The sequence below is a fragment of the Symsagittifera roscoffensis genome, chromosome 1 (assembly GCF_963678635.1).
Source record: "Symsagittifera roscoffensis chromosome 1, txSymRosc1.1, whole genome shotgun sequence".
In the NCBI taxonomy this organism is placed as follows: domain Eukaryota; kingdom Metazoa; phylum Xenacoelomorpha; order Acoela; family Convolutidae; genus Symsagittifera; species Symsagittifera roscoffensis.
The window spans coordinates 74,807,314-74,827,918 of NC_087062.1; the positions used below are offsets into that span (position 1 = coordinate 74,807,314).

General features: G+C 34.4%; 3 protein-coding genes across 3 annotated transcripts in view; 2 read left to right on the top strand and 1 right to left on the bottom strand.

Annotated features, from left to right (window-relative positions):
* The window catches only part of LOC134848889 (pre-mRNA-splicing factor 38A-like), a 273,870-nt gene that overhangs the window by 138,488 nt on the left and 114,777 nt on the right, over positions 1-20,605 (bottom strand). The window lies entirely within an intron of this gene.
* LOC134848849 (beclin-1-like protein) overlaps positions 1-20,605 on the top strand; it is a 49,956-nt gene that overhangs the window by 19,727 nt on the left and 9,624 nt on the right. The window contains exon 6 of the mRNA XM_063866361.1: positions 17,340-17,419. Within this exon, the coding sequence (XP_063722431.1) occupies positions 17,340-17,419 (80 nt within the window). The remainder of the gene's footprint in view (positions 1-17,339; positions 17,420-20,605) is intronic.
* Positions 1-20,605, top strand: part of LOC134848838 (lipase maturation factor 2-like) — a 181,307-nt gene that overhangs the window by 8,016 nt on the left and 152,686 nt on the right. The window lies entirely within an intron of this gene.

The following is a 20,605-nucleotide window of genomic DNA, read 5'->3' on the forward strand; positions in this document are numbered from 1 at the left end:
CATCAATACACGAAAAAGCCTATCGCGTAAATAATATACTCCAATTACTAGATATTTGCCAATCTACAATTCTTAATGAAGAATTATCTATAAATAATATAATAAGTAACGAAAACAGAAATACGGATTATTTCACAAAAACTCCATATTTCAAACCTACATTCAATATAAGTAACTACACAGAGGACCAACAAAAATTTTTAACAATGTTTAATTTCCAACATTCACAAATAACACAAGACGAATTCGAAAAGTTAGCCAAACAGCTAATTAAATATTCATCAGTCTATGCAACATCAAAATTCGATGTTGGCAAAATCAGTTCATCACTACATCTCCCATTAAAACCAAACGCAGTTTTCAAAAAACAGAGAGCAAGTAAAGTACCAATTCACTTACATGATAAAGTAAACAGATTACTCGATATTTTAGAACAATACAACATCATATCACCAGTTAATAAAGAAGAACAACCAAAAGGCAACACATTTATCAACCCCGTTATCATTCTAGCTAAAGGAGAATCATTAAAAATCGTTCTCGATGCTAGATACCTCAATTCACTTATAGATGAATCAAAATGTAATTGGCCCATTGAACCAATACAAGTTATTTTAACAAAAATAAACGGCAAATACTTCACAACCGCCGACATGAATAGTGCATACAATCAAATGCCACTAGATGAACAATCACGACGTTTAACACAATTTGTTATCGGAAACCAACAATATGAATTTAACCGTTTATTCTATGGAATATCCATAGGACCAGCAGCATTTTCAGCTTTTATGAGCAAAATTTTTAGACCACTAATACTCAAGAAAAACGCAATCACCTATCTAGACGATGTTTTTATGCAATCACAAACAAAAGACGAAATGTTCAATGTTTTAGAAAAATATCACCAAATACTTCAGAACGAAAATCTGAAGGCCGCCCCCGATAAATCACACTTCTTTTTGACAAGAGTTAAATTCTTAGGACATAACATCGAAAGAAAAACAATCACTCCACTGAAGTCACGCATTGACGCTATTCAAAAACTTCAACCACCAACAAATAAAAAGAAAATCCAAGAATTCCTTGGAATGTTAAACTTTTTAAGTAAATATGTTTATAAAATGCAATTATATCTACGACCATTTTACAACATCCTTAGACAACAAAATAATTTTGAATGGAACACAGAACATCAAACACGATTTGAAGAAATAAAGAAACTTTTAACTGAACAAATTTCAAACACAATTCCAGACTCAAATCAACCATTTTATGCAATGTGCGATGCTTCGAACTTTGGCATCGGCGCAGCACTATTACAATCACATAATGGTACAAATAAAATGAACTTGATATCAGCAAATTCTCGATTATTCACTCAAGCAGAGCTACGACTCTCAACTCTAATGAGAGAATGTACAGCCATAATATATACACTGACAGAATATGAATTTCTGATACTTGGATCAAAACATCCAACAGTTCTATTCACAGACCATAAACCAATCATCTTTCTCTTCACACAGAAATCTAACCCAAACCACCGAGTTTACAGATTTCAACTAATTCTAATGAAATTTCCAAACTTACATATAGTTTGGACTGCAGGAAAAAATCTTGCATTACCAGACACCTTAAGTCGAAATACACCACCTGAATTACTTACACGAAAAACAACAGTTGAAATACCCAAAAATATAAAATTCTACCTTGCAGAAAACGAAACATCACCCCGATTAGAATGCAAATATGCAGTAAAAACTGATATTGAACAATCACAAATAAATAATTTACAACATTTCCCACTTTATTTAGATTGTCAAAATAATCATTATGAAGTTGATTTACTTGGAACATCAACCTTCAAACCAATCCCATATTCTCAATGGATAAAAAATAACACTCAACAAAAACGAACAAAACAACACCTGCCTAAGAAAGACCATTTTCCACTAATTGAAAAAGAAGATTTAACTGATAAAATAAATTTATCAGGACCACAAACAAATGATTCAAAATACACAATAAATCAAGTTTTTGACCTTCACGACCCACTTGATACAATACCCTTATCTACATTAGAAATCGAAAACATTTTTCTCCCCCCAACAGAAACAATTACAATTTCAACACTGAAACAATATCAAAACCTTGACCCAGTAATTCGACAACTGAAATCATGGCACAAATATAAAACTAAACCTATCAAAGCAGATTCAACCATTTTAGGAAATAAAACACTCCTCCGATATTTTCGAAAATTCAATAATACAACAATTAACGAAAACACAGACCTTCTAGAATACAAATTAAATGAATCTACAGTTCCATGTCTCCCTTTAAGTATGATTCTTATAGCTTTTAATATTTCACATACACAAAATATTAAAGGACACTCTGGATCAGAAAAAACATATTCAAATTTTATACAAAATTTTTACTTCCCAAATGCACCAATTTGGATAAAAGTACTATGCAATGATTGTATAGTATGTCAACTGAATAAACCTTACCCAAATCAAAAACAAATAGCACAAAAACAAGATTTTAAAGGACAAAGTTTGTACTTTAATCACCGTATCTCATTTGATACTAAAGGACCAATTTCACCCTCATCAGAAGGAAACTCCTACATTATGGTAATTGTTGACGCATTCACACACTATGTAGCACTTAACCCAGTACCACATTGTAATGCTTATTACGCATATACAACACTTTATGAACACTGGATAGCAAAATTTGGACTACCAGAAATTTTAGTTACAGACAATGGTACAGAATTCATAAATAATGAAATAATAACACTATGTCATTTATATAACATTAAACACAAACCACGTACATCTCATGCACCTTGGACAAACGGCTTAGTCGAAGGTATGAACCGTTCACTACAAGAATATCTTAGATGTATCATCAATGGAAATGATACAAAATATACCGAATGGTCAGCAGATGTAAAATTATTTCCCTTAGCATATAATTCACAAATAACAACAACTTTAGGAATGTCACCATACGAAATGGTTTTTAACCAAAAGCCACGCAAACCAATAATGTTTACAGCAAATTCTCATAAAAACGCACAAGGTTATTGTCAACCAAATAAAGACTCAATTTGTTATAACCTACCTTTACATACACACGATGAAGATCATTTTCATCACCCACAAATTCTTAAATTAGCCTCCGGTACACACACCGAATGGATTTTAAATAGAGATAAGAAACACAATGAAATTTACCAAAAAATAACGAAAAAGTTATTACAAAGACAAAACATAAATGAACAAATCAATTCACGCTTTACACCAGCTTCCGATTTAAAAATTGGAACATTTGTTTTAATACCTAATTTTAATACTCAAAAAGGAATTTCTAAAAAATTACAACCCCTCCGAAAAGGACCCTACCAAATAATTGCAAAACCCACTGATGTCACATATAAAATTACCGACTCAAACAAAAAAGAAATCGTTCAACATCGAAACAACCTATTACCTTATTACCCAAAAGAATACGCACTCCGCGAATTAACTCAATTATATTCTTTCACAGGATTAAAAATCATTCAAAATGAACCACATCTGAAAAACACAGAACAAAATGATAACCCCACCGAAAATCAAAACACAAAACCAACCGCCACCAAAAACAATACACAAAACCATAAAGAATCTCCAAAACAAAGAAAAAATAGAAAAATGACCGAACAAATAATACCCCAAGAAGAAATAGACAAATCTGAACATAGAAAAACAACAAGACTCCGAAATCAACCACGTAAAAACTACAAAATGTTCATCCCCCAATCTAAAATATTAAAGAAAGTAGAATTTAAAAAGTAATTTTAAGATTTTACACTTCACAATCTTGAAACCTCCGTAACATTTTTCATTTCAATTTTTCAAAATAACATGCTCACAAGTACGCAATAATTCTAGTTCAAAATAGACCAATAGGATTCATCCAATCCGCCACTTTCTCTAACTCAAACTAAGATCAATTAGACGAATAATCTAGAACTCCAGGCACATCTCTAACTATAACTTTACAACCTCCAGGTCAAAAATAAGCAAACCACTCCAACTTGACAGCTAAAATAAATATCACCATAATACCGTACCCCTCCCTTATCTAATAACCCAAAGATCAACAATATTTCCCCAACTCAGACCACGAATACCCCCAAAACAAATTTGATAACTTAGCCTAAAGTAACAAAATGAAGATTTTAATTAGCCTAAAGTATAAAAATCTCACCATACCCCGGATCATTTGACAAACAAAAATAAAGAAAAAGACGACCTCCCAGTCACCATGAAAATTGCCCCCAACAATTTTTTACAAACTCAACCCACTTGTCAAAAAACTAATAAATAATTCGACCACACTAGAAAATCGCCTCAAACAGCAAAAAATATTCGACCAAGAGATCATTTCTTAAATGCTTTTCTCTCAAACAGTCGCTCAAATACTTATAAATTTTAAACATTTTTTTTCAATACTTGAAGCTTTTATAATATTTCTTTTTGATATACTTGAATCTTTTCTAATAATCTTAATCATTTTTTGTAACATTTTTTTAATTTTCTATACAATACTCGAACTATTCCTCCAACTTTCCAAAACCCTTGAATATATCCACAGGTACGATTTTAACAACTTGTCTAAATGATACGAACAATTTTCAGTAGAACCGATATTTTTTTATTATTCGTAATTTTCATAGCATTCTTATCATCCCTCATTTTGACCATCTGTAAATGTATAAAGAAAGCAATCCTCACATTTGCCCTAGCAACAGTCCTTCTAATTCTTTTTTTGGAAGAATATTACAATAAACACAAAATTTCTCACTAAAGTAACAATTCAAAAATCCATCAAAAATTGCTACCCAACAGTCACAAAATCAGTCTTCACCGACATCATCCCAAGATAATCCAACACCACCTTCAACTACTCAAAATCCTCAAACATCTACACGAATTTCTTTTCAAGACAATCCATACACTTTTGAAGAACGGCACGCTCGTTTATCTGAACCACTAGAACCAGTTCAACGACAAGCATCTCTAAGTGAACCAACATATAATCTTTACCCAACACTACCACAAGAACTAAGTAGAATACGAAACCTTAGTCAAAACCAAAACACAACAGAAATCAATAGACAAATTATACATCCTCGACGAAATAGAAATTTTCAAACTCCCCGAGTTCATTTTGATATACCTCAATCCCCATCACAAACCACTCCAGAAAACACCACTGGTATCACACCAGAAACTCCTACACTTTTTTCACAACGTAGCACCTCAAGCTTACCATCAGATTACTTAGGTTCAACACCAACATCTGAACAAATACGTGAAAATCCTTTTAACCCCCCAAACCTAACATCACGACTGCCATATTGGACTACACATTCATTTACACAAGGTGAACCAAATTTAGTCAATGACCCCATAGATATTTCTACGGATACAACAACATCCTCATCACTACCAGAAACATTATCACTACCATCAACACCATCAATAAGCCAATTTTCACCACTACCCTTTAACTTAAACTTTCCAAATAATCTCGACGCCAGATATCGAGAACAATCATCAATAAATATTCCTTTAAGATTAGATTGGAATACATTCACAGCACCTCCACCATTATTTGGACAGCATCAAGAAAGTAACCGCCTTCATAACTGGGCACTTAATAGATTACAATATCGCCAAGATATTCACAACGATATCCGTGATCACAATATTCAAATACTCCAACAAAACAGTTTACAATTAAAGTTTGAAATCACAGTTAAATTAAACAATATTACACAACATCCCTACCCATTAAATCCACCTAACATAACAGCTCAATCACTACCACCACCGTTTATAACTACTGAAGTAATATATAAATACGACAGATACACCAAAAACACAATTGGTTACATTACATTTTATAACCCATACTCAGGATTATCATACACATGTATATTCTAAAATTATTAATTTTTCTTCAACTCCCTTTTCTAGTTACCTCAAATCAAAACATAAACCCTTCCCCTCGTACAGGACCACAAGATTTATTAGTAACACATTACGATTGTGAAGAAAATGAACAAAAAACACTACACAAATATGCAATAAATCAAGTATCACAATGTGAAACAGAACCACAGGCTATAGAAACCACAGATATAATAGCAACACTATATTCAAAAGCCCGAGCAACAACAGTTACAGGTTATAAATTCACAGCGACATTTTCCGAAAAGAAAGTACATTGTTCACAAGTCTCCAACGGCAACAAAAACCGACTTGACCATGAATCATTCTATCAAAGTAATATAGAACGTCTTTTACATCTCAATCCCGACGATTGTAAAAATGAATTACTTAGACTAAACATCACACAAAATAAAAATTCCCAAAGAAAATTAGTTAATTTTCAAGTTTTTTCAGACTCTGTACACCAATCACAACTTGAAAGACACCAAGGACATATAAAATTAGACGAAAAATACCCGTATAACGGCGCACACGGACGATTAACCTATGACCTACATGATAAACATTGGATACCACACATTGGTATAAATAACCCATCAAACTGCAAAGCAGACACGAAAAATAAAGGATACCAAGAAATAATGTTTTTCGATTGGAAAATACAACTCGAAAAAATACAACTCACACGAGATTTATCTGATAATACAATGATCTATCAAGGAATCCGACTACCTTGTAAAAATGATCAAGGATATTGCGACCCTACAACAAGAACACAAGCAACAATTGTTTGGTTCCCCGAAGATACATGTACAACATTTCAAGTAGCAAAAATACACGCTCGTATGATAAAATTTCACGAAAAATATTTCATACAATCAATTCCTTATGAACAAGTCCATCCATCACGCAAACTAAGTTCCGATTTTAGAAACATAGACAATATAGAAAATAAATTGACACGATTTCAAATATATCAAGAAACAGAACTTGCATGTAAATACAGGAATCCACTTCACAGAACACAATACTCTGAAATATTAGTTGAATACGAAAAAGGATTCGACATGACCACTGGAAAAGTAAAAATCGACCCATATGCCACAGGTCATCCTCTAAACGAAGGAACATCCTATATACCAGTTAATTTTGAAAAAAGCAACGGACAACCTGGTGGACATCTAAAACCTTATGACACCAGAAGCACACGCTTACAAGAATTATCACTAATGAATACTACATATTTCGGTAATATCCACTATGATATTCATTTAGATATGAAACTAGATTATACAATTAGCCGAATTTTTCAAGAAATGTCACTCTCCGAATTAGAAACACTACACCAACTATGCGAATTAGAACGAACACAAATATTACAATCACTTGCACTAGCAGTATTAAAAATACCCTATGCAGGATACTTATTATCTGGAAATAGATCAAATTTTTTAGACTATGAAGGAAACATCTTATGGTTTTATACTTGTACTAAAAAAGTATCACCACTATACGTTTTTGAAGATAAACGATGTTATAAAAGAATCCCTATCTTTTATAAGAATAAAGTACATTTCGTGGATACACTTTCACGAAGAACCTATTTCTGGGATACCGCAGTCCCATGTGGATCAGAAAATAGCCACAATGTAGTACAACTAAACCCTGATGAAAATAAATATTATCTTCTCACTCCATATCCCACATTAATGCAATCACTCAAAAAATTTTCACCAGAAAGCATTCGCGCTATCGCTCGAAACCCAAATATAGACTTACAATCAATAGGAATCTATTCAAAATCAGATATTCAACATCACATTAGAACACAACAATTCCAAGAATTATTAACACAAATGGACACTATACAAAGACAATCAATTGACCAAAATCTACGCAAACTTGCAGAAACCGCAGGTTTTGCCGATATCTACACACAAGACTATAGCGGATATTTTAAAGACATTAAAGATTATATATATCTAAACGGCGAAAAATACCGTCCCCAAGATATATCACCAATCAACATTTTTAGCTTTGTTACACTCAAGAATGAAATCCTTGATTTTCTAGGATGGCCCTACTACATCTTAGAAAAATTGACTATTTTATACGCAATGTTTAACTTTATTGGATTTCTTTTCTCACTTTTAAAAGGAATCTACAATACATGTGCTATACACACACAAGTAAACAGACAAGCAAGCGTAGCACGCATACTCTTTGCAGGATTTTTTGGAATCTTTTCTACATCTATAAACAAAATTCTTTTAGACGCACAAATAAAAGAATATAACACAAAAATAACAACACGACAAAATACATACGACGAAGAACATAACAATGTCGACACACAGCCAACGGCACCACAACTACCACCCCTACCAAATAACCATCCACTATCCCTAGTCCCACGAAATTTTCGAAATTTAGCAATCACACATAATCCAAATTTTCGACTCAATACATCGCAAAGTCCCGTCCAACATATAATGACACACCAGTCACAAGATGATAACACTTATGAACAAATTATTGAACAACCCCATACCACCGCTTTTCAGTCTCAAAATAATCATTTTTTTAGCCCACGATGAGCCGCCAACTTGGATCACTCCACCGATCAAATTCCCATCCAACCAATCTTACCTCTTCAATCCCAATCATACCACTTTTTGCTTTTCCGCCACCCGATTTTCCATCTAGCAATGTAACATCAGGAATGAATTCCGACACTAACTCACATATTTCAGTTTTATACTCCATCTCACAGCTAAATAACCCGAATATTGAAACCCCCGATGAATTTGCCGACTCAGAACCATCCCCATCCAATAATTTTCATAACCCTTCTAATTTTTCTCAACCTCCTTTTCAACCCATATTGTCAAATAACCCTGACCCAATCACCCCCACACCCTCTTATGCTTCCCAAGTTACCCCAACCTACTCCTCATACCATTCTGACCAATCATCTCATTCTCCAGACACCCCCCGAATCTCCCCAGAACTAGATAATTTTATTACCCTCCAACAACAACCCTACCACCTAAACACCCCGACCATAAACCAAATCTCCTCCACTACAGATTCATCCAATCCCCCTACACCCTCTTCAAATTATACTGAATCATTAACACCATCATCCACATCCACTATATCTTCACTCAACACTAATAGAGCTTACCGCACTTTTAAAAGAAAATTCCCCAACCATCCTTTCCCAGCAAAACCAGGAACAGCCCGTGAATACATCAACCACCCCCAGCATACTAACACTAAAGAATTTTTAGCCATCACCTTACCCTCATTCCCACAATACACCTTAAACACCCCTCACGACGCTAACGAAACACGCAACTTTGTAGATGAATACGTTTTAATGCCCACTCTCTCTTGGACCTCATACTATCATTTCACTAACCCTCTTTGCTTACCTTTATCCAACACTTCCATCGATATAGAACGAAACAAAGACATGCTATATCGACTAACTACACCACTAACCGCTAGACAGTTTACTTACGTTGGATATAAAAAATCACTAAAAATACACACTGCACCTAGAGCTAATGAATATACACTAGAATACTACGATCACAACATCATTAGAGCTAACCAAGATCAATTCTTAGACGACGATCGCTTCGCTAATCCACAAATCACCGAGAAATTTTTCATCAAGACACCATATGTATTTACACTAAACATCTTCGACCGAAAGTTTGATCACATTATTTCAGAAGCACTAACAAACACACAAGCATACGAAAGTTTTAAAGAACGCTTCCAAATCTTTTCACTAACCTTTCATTTCCTTGCACCACACGAAAGAGATTTGCACTGCTCACATGATATTATGTTGCGCACTAAACAAACCCACACATACAGTTACTATCGTTTCATCCAAAATCACTTTGATCTCCACACACCCTCTAGACAACCACACCATCGTTTCCAATTCATCAATTCAAAATACACTTCACCATATTTCCTAAATTTCACATATTGTATTAAAGACACTAACCTCCATGGTATTCTTCGTAATTATGACCCCATAACCCAAATGTACATTTTCTGCCCCATCACCAAGACCTTCAACGCCGAAGAATCCCGACCCTTCCTTATCCCGCACGAGTTCCTACAACCTATAGAAATCCCAATTTTAGAATTCATCCACAACACTAAATTTAACCACAAATTATATAACTTAATCCAAAACACACCTTATGAGTTTGCAGTAGGCACTGAAGAACTAACCACTATTAAGGCACTTCAATTGCTTTGGCCACTACTTCAGACTAAAAATATCATCCGCATTCTAGCTAAACTACTAACAACTTCAGAACTAATTCACGACATCTTCCCCCACGGTTTTTTCCCCGACGACTAACAGGTAAGTATGAATTCAATGAATATTATTAACTAATTAAAATATTGAAAAACTCACCATTCTTTAATCATGTTTTCTTTAGATTTTTAGCCTTCATCCTAGATCATCTGAAACATTCACAAAAGAAAAAATAAAAAATAGCAAACTTCTTCAAAACTGTTTAAAACCCTATTAAACTTTTGCACCAACAATTAAATAAATATAATACCAATGCAGTAAATTAATTTATAAAATTTTCCCCCCAAAAGTAGTAAATCTAATTATAATGAAAATTTGTATCTTAAAATTCCCCCATAACTAGCAGTAAATTTCCAAATTCTATGCAGTAAATTAATAAAATGCAATTGCAGTACTAACCTTTTGATATTTTCATTCATTCGCACAGAAATTCTATCCACACTCGCACAGCTCGCCCACGAAGAATTGTTTCAAATAATGAATTTCAGTTTCAAGTTTTCACACTCAACAACTCTAACATACAATAACATGTTTCAAACTTTCCTTTAACCCGGTTGGAAAGGAATCATATACTAAACAAAACTAACCAACGCAGCTTACTAAATACCACAAATCATAGAATAACAGCATGACTTAGAAAAGGAAACCAACGGTACCCAAACCGGATTAACCCAGTTTAAAACTGGATAATTTATTCTTTTGAAGACTATTACAAAGTCTTAGAAAGAAATAATAAAACACAAAAAAGTCGAAAGACAAACCCATACCACAAACAAATTGCTTTTTGGAAAAAGTACATAACCAACAAGACATAAGTAAAACCACAACAAACCCAACATAAAACGTTGTCACATAACAGGACCCCTCACAAACACCGCATGAAATCATACTCCCACCCCTGGCCTAACCCACCAGGAAAGGACGTCCTGAGCATGCTCTATAGCCGGCCTAACCCACCGCGCTACATCCACGCTTTGTGACCACACCTTTATTTTTAATAAGAGCTACTCAAGGGTGAGTAACTCTTCAAAATAACCGAACTAAAACAAAAAGCTTTTGTGAAAACAACTAACTAAAATCATTATTAAAAAATATTAAACTAATAAAAGTTTTATAAAATGTAAAATCACATGATGCAATATATAGATCAGAATACAACACCAAGGACGAACATCAAAAGACAAGACGACCCCACTACACTCGAGAGAGAATGACCAACTACAATCGATATGCCGCTCACAATCACAACTCAAAGGATTTAGAGTACGACTTGACCTCGCAGAAAAGGACTTCATTGAACCAGACCAATGACCACCTCGATGACCCAAGTGTACGTACAGATCCGAGTAACCAGGCATCCCCTCCACGCACAATCTCCACGCCATTCCCAAGCTAAGATCAGACACAAAAGAAGTTCTCCACGAAGAACAGAAAAACCTGACATAGCCAACCATTCTGAAATCAGAATTGATTTTGTTGCAAAGAAAAAAAAAAAAAAAAAAAATATTATGATGTTCGCCAAATACCAACGTCCATCATCCACCCTTGAATTACAGAAGAACTGTTCTAAAAAACTCTGTAAAACCCGGATGGGTGGAACCTGATCTAAACTATATTTTATGATTGGATAAATTAAATGTTTTACCAATGTAAAGTATTTAATATTAACCAATCATGATCCATCTAACTAACAACCCACTTATTTGTAAGTGCTGAAGTTACTTGTAATTTCAGCACCAGAGAGATTTGAATTTAACTTAGAAATTAGTTGGACTCTCCCGAGCACTTCAGCAGCCGCAATAAACCAGTATACCCTAGATCTATTGAGCCTAGCAGAGACTAGTTAAACAACCTGAGACTAGATAGTATAAGAGTAAGATTAGGATCGGTATTAGACTAAGAAGTTGCACGAATCTATCCGGCCGAAAATAAGATAGCGTGACGAGCAGACGGTGTACCCTATCCGAAATTACTCTATGAGTTACACTTCGGTCCTAACTCATAAGGCACAATCAGGAAATGAAATTGATCTTTTAATTGCTCCCTATTCAGGTGAAAATCCTTCGGTATCGGTTTCTGAAATAATTAACTCTGATCTTAAATTAGTTGAGTTTGAACTAGACTTCGTGAAGGATAAAGCCATGGTTAAGAAACATTCTTTCAGAAAATGGAAAGACACAAATATGGAAGCGCCCAAATTGGAAATCGAATTAACTCTGGATTTGAGCATCGGATTGATTGATCTACAGCGCAAGCTCTTACTCATTAGTGCAGACATCTGAAACAGTGCTAAAAGATAACATTGATATTTTTGTACCAGGAAGAATCAGGATGAAACAATTGAGAGAATGTTTTCGCCGATGATGAAATGCAGTTTGAAAAACGGAAGAAACAAAAATTCATGAGAAAATATAAGAAGTCCAAGAACCACCAAGATCTTATTTTGCTCAGAAAACAAATTTTTTCATTACAAGGTACTCAATAGAAGAAAAAAGCAATAATTTCAGAAATGAACTTAGTAGACGGAATCAAAATAAAATTAAGTTCAAAGCGCTGAATTATTTGCTAAGAAAAACAATTGACTTTCCAGACTTGAAGCTTGATACGAAAGAACTCGCCGATGCACTAAATGAATTTTTTCAAGAGAAATTTTGGCTAATTGTATCATCTTTTGAGAATACAGATCAAGATTTTTATCGAAATCATGCTCACTCGGACCTAACTCTTGACAAGTTAGAAATGCCTTCCAATGATGTTTTCTGTTAGATGATAAATGAGATATCTTCGGCAACCTCGCCAAATGACATTAGAATTACGGATAGAATTAAAGAATAATCGAACAGCTTGATCAAACCACCATTCTTTTTAATTGTTAACAAAAGCTTGGATGGGATTGTGTTTCCAAATAATCTTAAAGAAGGAATTATCTGAAAGAAGGAATCTGAAATAATTAAATAGAAACAACCTGAATTCCTATCGTCCTGCAACGAATATTAAATTCTCAAAACCAATCGAAAAGATTATTTTAAATAAGCTAATTGAGCATCTAGAGTCGAACGACTTTTTTTATCCGAATCAGTTTGCATACAGGAAAGGACATTCTTCGGAAACAGCGATAATCAAAACGTCAAGTTGAATCTGTCGTTTGAGAAGAGAACTTCCATAATATTGTTTTTTCTCGATTTATCGGCTGCCTTTGATATAATTGATTATAAACTTTAACGATGATACTTAAAAAGCACGTTAGAATAGTATGAGATGCAGCAAAAATGATGCAGTCATGCCTTAGCGGAAGAAAACAATGTGGTAAAGTTAACGGGGCTCGATCAGAACAACTCATAGTTAAAACTGGTATACCACAGGGCTCTTTGTTGGGGCCGACATTATTTAGTGTGTATCTTAATCCCCTTGGAAATCTTATAGAAAGTCTCTCAATGAGTTTTTAAGTATTTGCGGATGATACAGTGATCTACTTCAGAATGGGCAACATCCATAATGATCGTGCAGAGATTGACGAAAAAATGAACAGAATTACTGAATGGTTTGCAAGACATAAATTGAGACTGAATGGAGGTAAACTGATTTTATGCTTCTTAATTTTCAAGGAAATTCAGATGAAAGTGTTTTCAATATTGATGATCAAAATGTTTTTTACCTGAAGAAGCAATTTTCATTAGTATGCAGTGCATCGTTTGGCTGTTTGAAGAAGCTTTATAACATTAGGAAGTATCTGAGCTTTGAGGACAGCTCTAAGCTTGCTCGCATTTTGATCAACAGTCGCCTTGATAACTGGAATTCAACATACAGTATATTTGCCAGAAGACAAAATTTACAGACTTAAGAAGGTGAAAAATGCTTTATTTTTGGCTGCCATAAAGCCTCGTCAATCAGGCTATTTCTACAAGATCTTCACTGGCTACCACTCTTGTAAATAGATTACAAAATCCTACTGTTCGTTCATAAAGCAATATTTAATCCACGTCTGGTGCTAAAAATCCTAATGTTCGTTCATAAAGCAATATACAATCCACGTCTGGTGCTAATTTTCCAACCCGTCCGTAAGGCTGGAAAACAGCCTGAAATGCGCTGAGAAACACTGTTCTTCAAATCCTAAACTGCGCGTCGATCTTTTGCGTTCTACGGACCATGCTGTTGGAATCGTTTACCACTTGACTGAAAAATACACCCAATAATTTTGAAAAATTTGAAAACTTGGCTGTTCAGCAAACAGTTTTGTCTAAATTAAAACAACAGTGGCTTTCTGCCCTGTTGGGGCTTAACTTGAGGAAGCTTAACGTATTCTTTTAAGGTGTTTCTGCTATGAGCTGTAGTGACGTACCCATTCGAGGTTCAATTTCATCTGCTCATAGAAGAAGGATTTTTCGGAAATTAAAGATTGAAGTTGTTTGAGAAACTGACAAGGAAACAATTAATTTCAGATATCTATATCATGCTTTCAAGGAAAGATGCAATAATTGAGAATCTGCGAACGAAAAATTGTATAGGAAGAGAAAGTTTCACACCATACAGAGCATGAGTGGCCCCTGAGTTGAAAACATCTTTTCTGCAAGCTGTTGTAAGTGATTCAATTGTGAAGGGCTGTTATTTGAAAGATACAAGTGTGATGTCCTGTCCCGGAGCTGGTCTTAACCTTTTAGCCAGTCAGAATATTATGATTGACCTGAAAAGCAAAAAATGTTGAAAGAGTTGCAATAAAGGGAGGAACAAATGATCTAGTTGAGCGGGATAGCTCTGATGGGAGTTTGTATGATAAAGAAGAGAAAATGAAGAAACTGGTAACATTATATAAGAATGAACACTTCTAAGTTGTTGTGGTGAAAATAAATAGACGGTCTGGAAAAAAAGACGTAAAAGCGTTGAACAAAATGTACAAAAAACTCGCAAGAGAGCTTGAAATTGCCTGAAGTTTGGAATGAGTTTCTTATCCCCGGATGGTTTGCACGCGAACCGGAAAAAAGTACTCGCATTGAGCAAAGATCATTATTTGGCTCCTAAGCTCCTCTGCTAATGTACCCATTCGAGGGTCGACTTGCAGATGAGTGAAAGATCTCTCATGTTTTTAACTGGCTCGAGTCTTTTATTGTGATGGTTATACGATCAAGTGCAATGTAAGAAAGAAACGATTGGAAGCAACGCGAACCCACAAAGTATGAGAAACAACCGACGAAACCACCAAAATAGAAACTCGAAAACGTCTCAACTAACACCTCTGAGAACAATAAGGTGTCTAAATAAAGAATGATGATGATGATGATGATGGTAATGGTGATGGTGATGGTGATGATGATGGTGATGATGATGATGGTGATGGTGATGATGATGGTGATGATGATGATGATGATGATGATGATGATGATGATGATGATGATGAACTAAAAACTGTGTGTGTAAATCAATAAGAGAAGAGGGTCTGAAAAAGATCCTTGATGTACACGTACACCTGTCGTGATCGGTAGCCAAACACATGATTTTTTCACACAAGCAAATACCTGCTAGATATGTTTTCAAACGATCTGTGGCAATTTTCAACTTTTTCTATCGCGAACTTGACATACAGCTTATACCTCGAAAAAACGCCAGGCTGACATAGTGAAAAAGTGAATTGGTCCGGGGTCAAAGGCGTCGTAACTGATTTGACGACACAGACATGGGCGCTAATTCACGAAAATTTGTCAGTTTTTATAGACAACATAAACTAGCTCCTCCAGCAAGTGTTATAGAAAACTGACTGCTTCAATCCATGCACAAAATTCTCATAAGCACTTATTTGGACTCTAAAAACTGACAAATATTCTTGATTAGCGCCCATGTCTATGTCAAATCAGTTCCGATCATTTTTTGACCCCGGAGCAAGTCACTTTTTCACCCAGTCAGTATGTCGCTTTTCCGCAGGCTAAAGAGTAAGCCAATTTAGCATTGTCCCATAGAACCAATTTGAGCCCATAGATTCACTTTTTTTATGTTGTTTGCGAGGATGTTTTCATATCATGAACACTTCTGAAACTTAGGATATACTGACTATTTTACACCTTCGCAGCAAGATTTCGCTGATTTTAACCAAGTTAAATCTTTTTAATAGTTTCACCTAGCATGTGTTAAATTTTCAACCCTATATCTTTTGTTTGCAAAAGAAAAAGACAAAAACGCCAAGACAAAATTTCATTCCTTTACTCGTTGAAATCAAGTGTCTACTTATTTATTTTAGCGCAGTGTACCAGCATGTTTTTGTTGTTATGTGAAACTTGGTATGCGAACACTCCGATGATTATCGCACTGTCGCAATGATTAAGATAAAAATGAGTTTGAAAAATATGTGTTCAAATTTTGAGAAGACTGCGGTCATCACTCACAGCATAAATTAATTTGGGTGACAGAAAATCAACTCATTAGTTAAATTTGAAAGAAGTCAGCGCAGAAATCGGATTAAAATAACATCCTCCCCCCTAAATAGACTAAGTTGCGGTCATCACTCACAGCATAAATTAATTTGGGTGACAGAAAATCAACTCATTAGTTAAATTTGAAAGAAGTCAGCGCAGAAATCGGATTAAAATAACATCCTCCCCCCTAAATAGACTAAGTTGAGATCTAGTTGTTTATTTGGATCAAAATTGCTTAGCGATGTGTGTTAAGTTCTCAAGCCTGATAGCACCAGACTGGCAATAAATTAGAATGATTTAGATCTTTCGAAGTTATTATCATTTACCCACCAGTGAAAGATTTTTTATTTATTCAAGAACAACAACAATAAGAGAGATCTGGGATTTAGTTGAAGTTTTTGTACGACCTAGCAAGTTCAGCGTTGTTTTCTTGGGGCTGGGATATTCTATTTTAGTTACATCACCCTGAGATATAGCAATTACGGGTCATTGGATTGCGCTCAATTTTTTATTTAATTTCAAGGAGTATGTTTCTCTCCAATTTTAAATACGTGTTATTTTCTGTAGGAGCAGAAAGTTGAAGAAGAGCAGAGATTGAGTCAAGTTTGTCCCGAGTCAGACCTGGATCAGATAATCGCACAGTTAGAGTGAGTTTTCAAGGTTTTTAAATACCTTTTTGCATTTAATTTCAACATTCCTGATAGTTTGTCAGCCAACTGAACTTTAATTTCAACAAGTCTACTTTCTGTCTTTTAATCTTACTCGGTTTGTGTCTGAATTTTAATCTTCATCACGTACTTTTAAATCACTTTCTATCACATTTCCATTGTTCACTAATGGAGGGGTCCCAGTGTCATCCGCCTCGTCAAGGCGGGCCCGGCTACGGCGAAATGGATAACATCCCCGTCCCCAACTATTGGTCCTGTATTGAATAGGGCCGGTGGCTAAAAACGCATCTCAACGTTTAATTTCAACAAGCAATTGAAAGTCGACATGCCTGGATGAATACATCAACAATTATTCAACATTCATTCCCTGAGATAGATTCCAAGATATCTTGCTTTAGAACTTATTGACAATTAAACTTCTTTCGGATCTACTTAACAATTACACCTCCCACTTTCAAGAAAGGGGGGTAATTGTTAAGTAGGTTAAGTTAGTCGATTTTTCGACCAATCAGAATGCAGCAAAATTTGAAGTTTGAATACAACGCTCTAGTGCTAGCTTACTGCTTTTAAATGAAGGGGTGACATATCTTTTTTAGATACCATAGGGAAGGCGATTGTTAATTAGATCCCTGTCGTTACTGTTATCCCATTGAAAAAAATTTCAGTTTGTTGATTTTAAAACGTATTCGTTGAAATTGAAACTTTTTTGTTGGAATTGAATTTTAGGATTGTTGAAATAAAAGGCATGAAGTAGACACGTTGAAAATTAAATTCTGTGTCAATGAACTTACTGAAGGCTTTTTACAAGTCCTGATGTTTTTTCCGTTTTTCATTTTTTTTTTCATAAAAGTCATTGATTTTTCATTGAATTTTAGTAATTTGATTTTTGATCTTTTCAATTTCGATTCAAATTAATTTGTTAAAAGAAAATTAAATTATGCTCTCGAGTAAAGAAAGTTGAAATTGCGCGAAAAAAATTCACGAATGACTTTAAGGTTCGAAAGTTGATTTCAAATTTTGGATTTTTCAGCGAAAAATCAACTATTGATCGGATTTTAATTGGGCTAGCTTTAAGAAATAATTCGTTCATTATAAATTTTTTGAGACCTAGTAAGTTCAACTTAATATTTTGTGTTATTGGAAATTTGAAGGTTTCAAATCGTTTTTTTTTTCGAGTTTTTAATCAGTTAGGCTAATTGGGAGCAAATGCGTTCTGTAAAGGAAGAATGCGTTCTGTTTTCAGTTTTGTTCGAATCAGGACTTAAGGTGGCTTCAATATGATATAAGAATCACTTAGATGATTTTCGTGGCACAGAATTTCCTTTGCAAAGAAAGTAAAAAAACAAAAACAGTTCCCCCCTTTTTAACTCTAAATAACTTAACACCCTACAATTTCACTCCCTACTTTTTGTTGCCTTAGAAATTTAACATCGCTACATTTTAAAACAATTTCTATGACTTAACACCGGTTTAATCCAAAATGAAAAGAAAACTTACTTCAAATGGGATTTCGGTAACCATCAAAGAATTAAACGAGAGAAATTTTTGCCATTTAAAGCCAGACAAATTCGCTCTACTTAATTCGCGTAAGTTTTGAACAGAAATGACCTTGCAAATGATTTCAATGAAACGTTTCAAACCAAAATGAAATGACTTGCCAATATTTTCAATGAATCATTCCAAAATTAACCAAAAACAAGCAATATTTCAATGAACTTCAAAAGCCCGCAAATAATTAGACGTCCTTTGACAAATATGGCCTAATTTTCTAGACATTTTCAGCCGGTATAGAAATTTTAAAAAGGTTTAACCAATGCCAAAAGCCTAAAAATCAATATTTTTTAGAATCATTCTCGAACTTAAACTTATGACCTGATCGCTTTGTCAGCTTTTTTTGAACTTTTGGCACATAAACGCAAAGCTAAAGGGTTTGCCAGCCCGTAGTCCCAGCCTAGCATCCCGAAAATTAGGGCGATTGTCCTGGGATTAAATTGCTAAGGCACGAGTCATGTTCTTGCGTTTAGTTACGTTTCCGTTTGTTTGCGTTTGCTTATCACTTGAGTAAAGTATAAAGTGACTGTCAGAATTTAATTTTTGTCAGAATTTTTACGGCAAATTGTTATGAATTAGCACAAGCAGCTTTTTTTAGTAATCGTAATGGTTAAGCGAAAAGTCTAATTGAAAATAAATTACAAATTTGTTGATAAGAGTCTTAAGTAAATTAGGAAGCCTCCTTTTAGCATGTATAACTAAGATAAACCAAGTTTTTCATTGTGGTGCGTGCGTTAATTGCAGGATTAACTTTGTTGTGATAAGAGTTAAGATAAGGAATTCATACAGCATTAATTTTAATAGTGATGTGTTAAACTGGAAATAAGGGTTATATTGTTGTCGATTTAAATTGTTTAGTAGTGAAATGACTAAGTGTTAAAATTTACGGTGTTAAATTGTATGTCATTAAATTGTAGGACACCACTAAAACACCCGAGAACAAAGTTTTTTTTTCGTTGACGAAACCAAAGGTAAGTTTTATGAAAAATATTCAAAATATTTTTGAATTTCAAAGAGGTTATGACGATGTTGTTTTTTTTTCTGAGTTTCGCTATAGAAAAAAGAACCATTATTAAGAATAAGTATTTTATAGTTTCCTTTTTGTTCAAGCGTTTCCAAATGTCTATGGCTAAGTTTTTCGCAATTTCAAGACTTAGCTATAAAATGTTGTAGAAACAGCATGAGCAAGTGACGGCATTCCTTGTTCAGTACAATAGTCCAGTATGGGTAGAACGTAGACGAGAATAAAAATGTCTGTGGGGAAATCGTTAAATTACTTGCTGAAAGTTTCGAAATAGTTGACTTTTAAAGAAGTGTCGTCAACATTTTTTTTCTTTGCTCGAAATATTTGAAATGCCTGACCATATTGCAAGAATTTGTTGGGCTCTTATTAGCCAATCAGATTCAGCCACATTGGTTTCAATTCAAAATCACTTCGAATTCATTTGCTCAAAGGAAGGCAAATTACGCTTTTCCATTAAGAAAGCGGAAATACAGTGTTAATTTATGTTATCCTGAGATAAACGAAAAACATTGGAACACAGAACAGAAGTTGTATAAAACTTTACAAGAATTGTTATTGTGCAATTTATTTTGCGATATTCAGAAACAAAT